Raw genomic sequence first — 1,185 nt, 5'->3', positions numbered from 1 at the left:
AACTTGATTCCTTCCTATCTTCAAAATCCTGTTTTTAGTGGAAATGAAGACAGGAGGATCTTTTTTTTTGAATGAAAAATGGTTGCCTGATAGTCACTGCACGTGAAAGCAAGGCTGTACTAAGTAAAAATAACTGTTTTCTTTTGCTTCTAGCAGAAATACCGTAGACTGAATAAGGTGCGTAGTATAGAGGAGATCTTGGGGCTGTTCTGGGAGGATGGGAGCTAGTTACTTTGGGGCAGGGTGTGGAAATGGGAGGGGGTGGGAAAGTCTTGATACTCTTCAGAAAATAAACTAAATTTTAAGATCATCAGAGGGCATTAAATATGTAGCTTATAACTGCAACATTTTGTGATTGTTAATTTTTTTTGTTTGCGTTCTAACATTCCTTTTCCAGGATGCCTGAATATTTTAGCTAGTTCGACTTTTTTGAGAATGATACACTACTGCTGTGTGGGAGGGCCTACAACTTGAAATAAGGACAAACCTTGTCCCAGTTGCCTTAGTGGGTAGCGTTTGGTTATTTTGTATTGAAGTACCCTGTGTAAAGCCCTTCTGGAGGGAATGTTGCAACTGTCTCACTCCTGTGGATTTTCGTAAACTACAAGAGCTGATTTAGTAGACAGCAGAATGACACCAGTTACGATCCAAAGTAGCCTGGCCTGGCACCTGCTTAAAAGCTAAGTTTCTAGAGAAAATGTTCCACAGCGAAAGTCATGAGGCCCCAATTGTGTGTAAGCTTTTCTGTTTCAGGAGGCGCTCTAAGGCTGGGGACCAGAGCAGTCTCATTTGGTAGGTTTAGCTGTAGTGAAGCATAGGTGTGGTGCCAGGCATTTTGTGGGCACTTGCTGGTGTTCAGAGAGGTATGAAGCACAGGAGGACTCCTCCTGAAAAGAGTGCTTTTAGAGAGAAATACTAGAACTCCAAAAGGCTGATAATTCAAAACCCCTGCCATATGAAAGTTAAGTTTTTAGCAGACTCAGAGTAAAGGCAGTGCATGTCTACAGCAGTGTTGTCAAAAGGTCTTGGGACTTCTGCAAAGATGAGGGTTTTTACAGGATCCCGGGGGGGTGCTAGTTGCCATTTTTTCTTGCTCTCTTCTGGGAGAGGTACAGTTAGACTGCGCTGCATCTTCGGGGATGTAGGGACCTGTAGTGGTTCTATGCGATCCTGAGAAAGGGAGAG

General features: G+C 43.2%; 1 protein-coding gene across 1 annotated transcript in view; it reads left to right on the top strand.

The window, feature by feature from the left end:
• Positions 1 to 1,185, top strand: part of HNRNPA3 (heterogeneous nuclear ribonucleoprotein A3) — a 9,341-nt gene that overhangs the window by 485 nt on the left and 7,671 nt on the right. Inside the window, exon 2 of the mRNA XM_010135410.1 lies at positions 154 to 177. Coding sequence (XP_010133712.1) covers positions 154 to 177 — 24 coding nt within the window. The remainder of the gene's footprint in view (positions 1 to 153; positions 178 to 1,185) is intronic.

This window comes from Buceros rhinoceros, unplaced genomic scaffold (genome assembly GCF_000710305.1).
Source record: "Buceros rhinoceros silvestris isolate BGI_N320 unplaced genomic scaffold, ASM71030v1 scaffold3814, whole genome shotgun sequence".
In the NCBI taxonomy this organism is placed as follows: domain Eukaryota; kingdom Metazoa; phylum Chordata; class Aves; order Bucerotiformes; family Bucerotidae; genus Buceros; species Buceros rhinoceros.
Note: the sequence above shows the minus strand (reverse complement) of the source record. Positions and strands in the feature narration are given on the sequence as shown.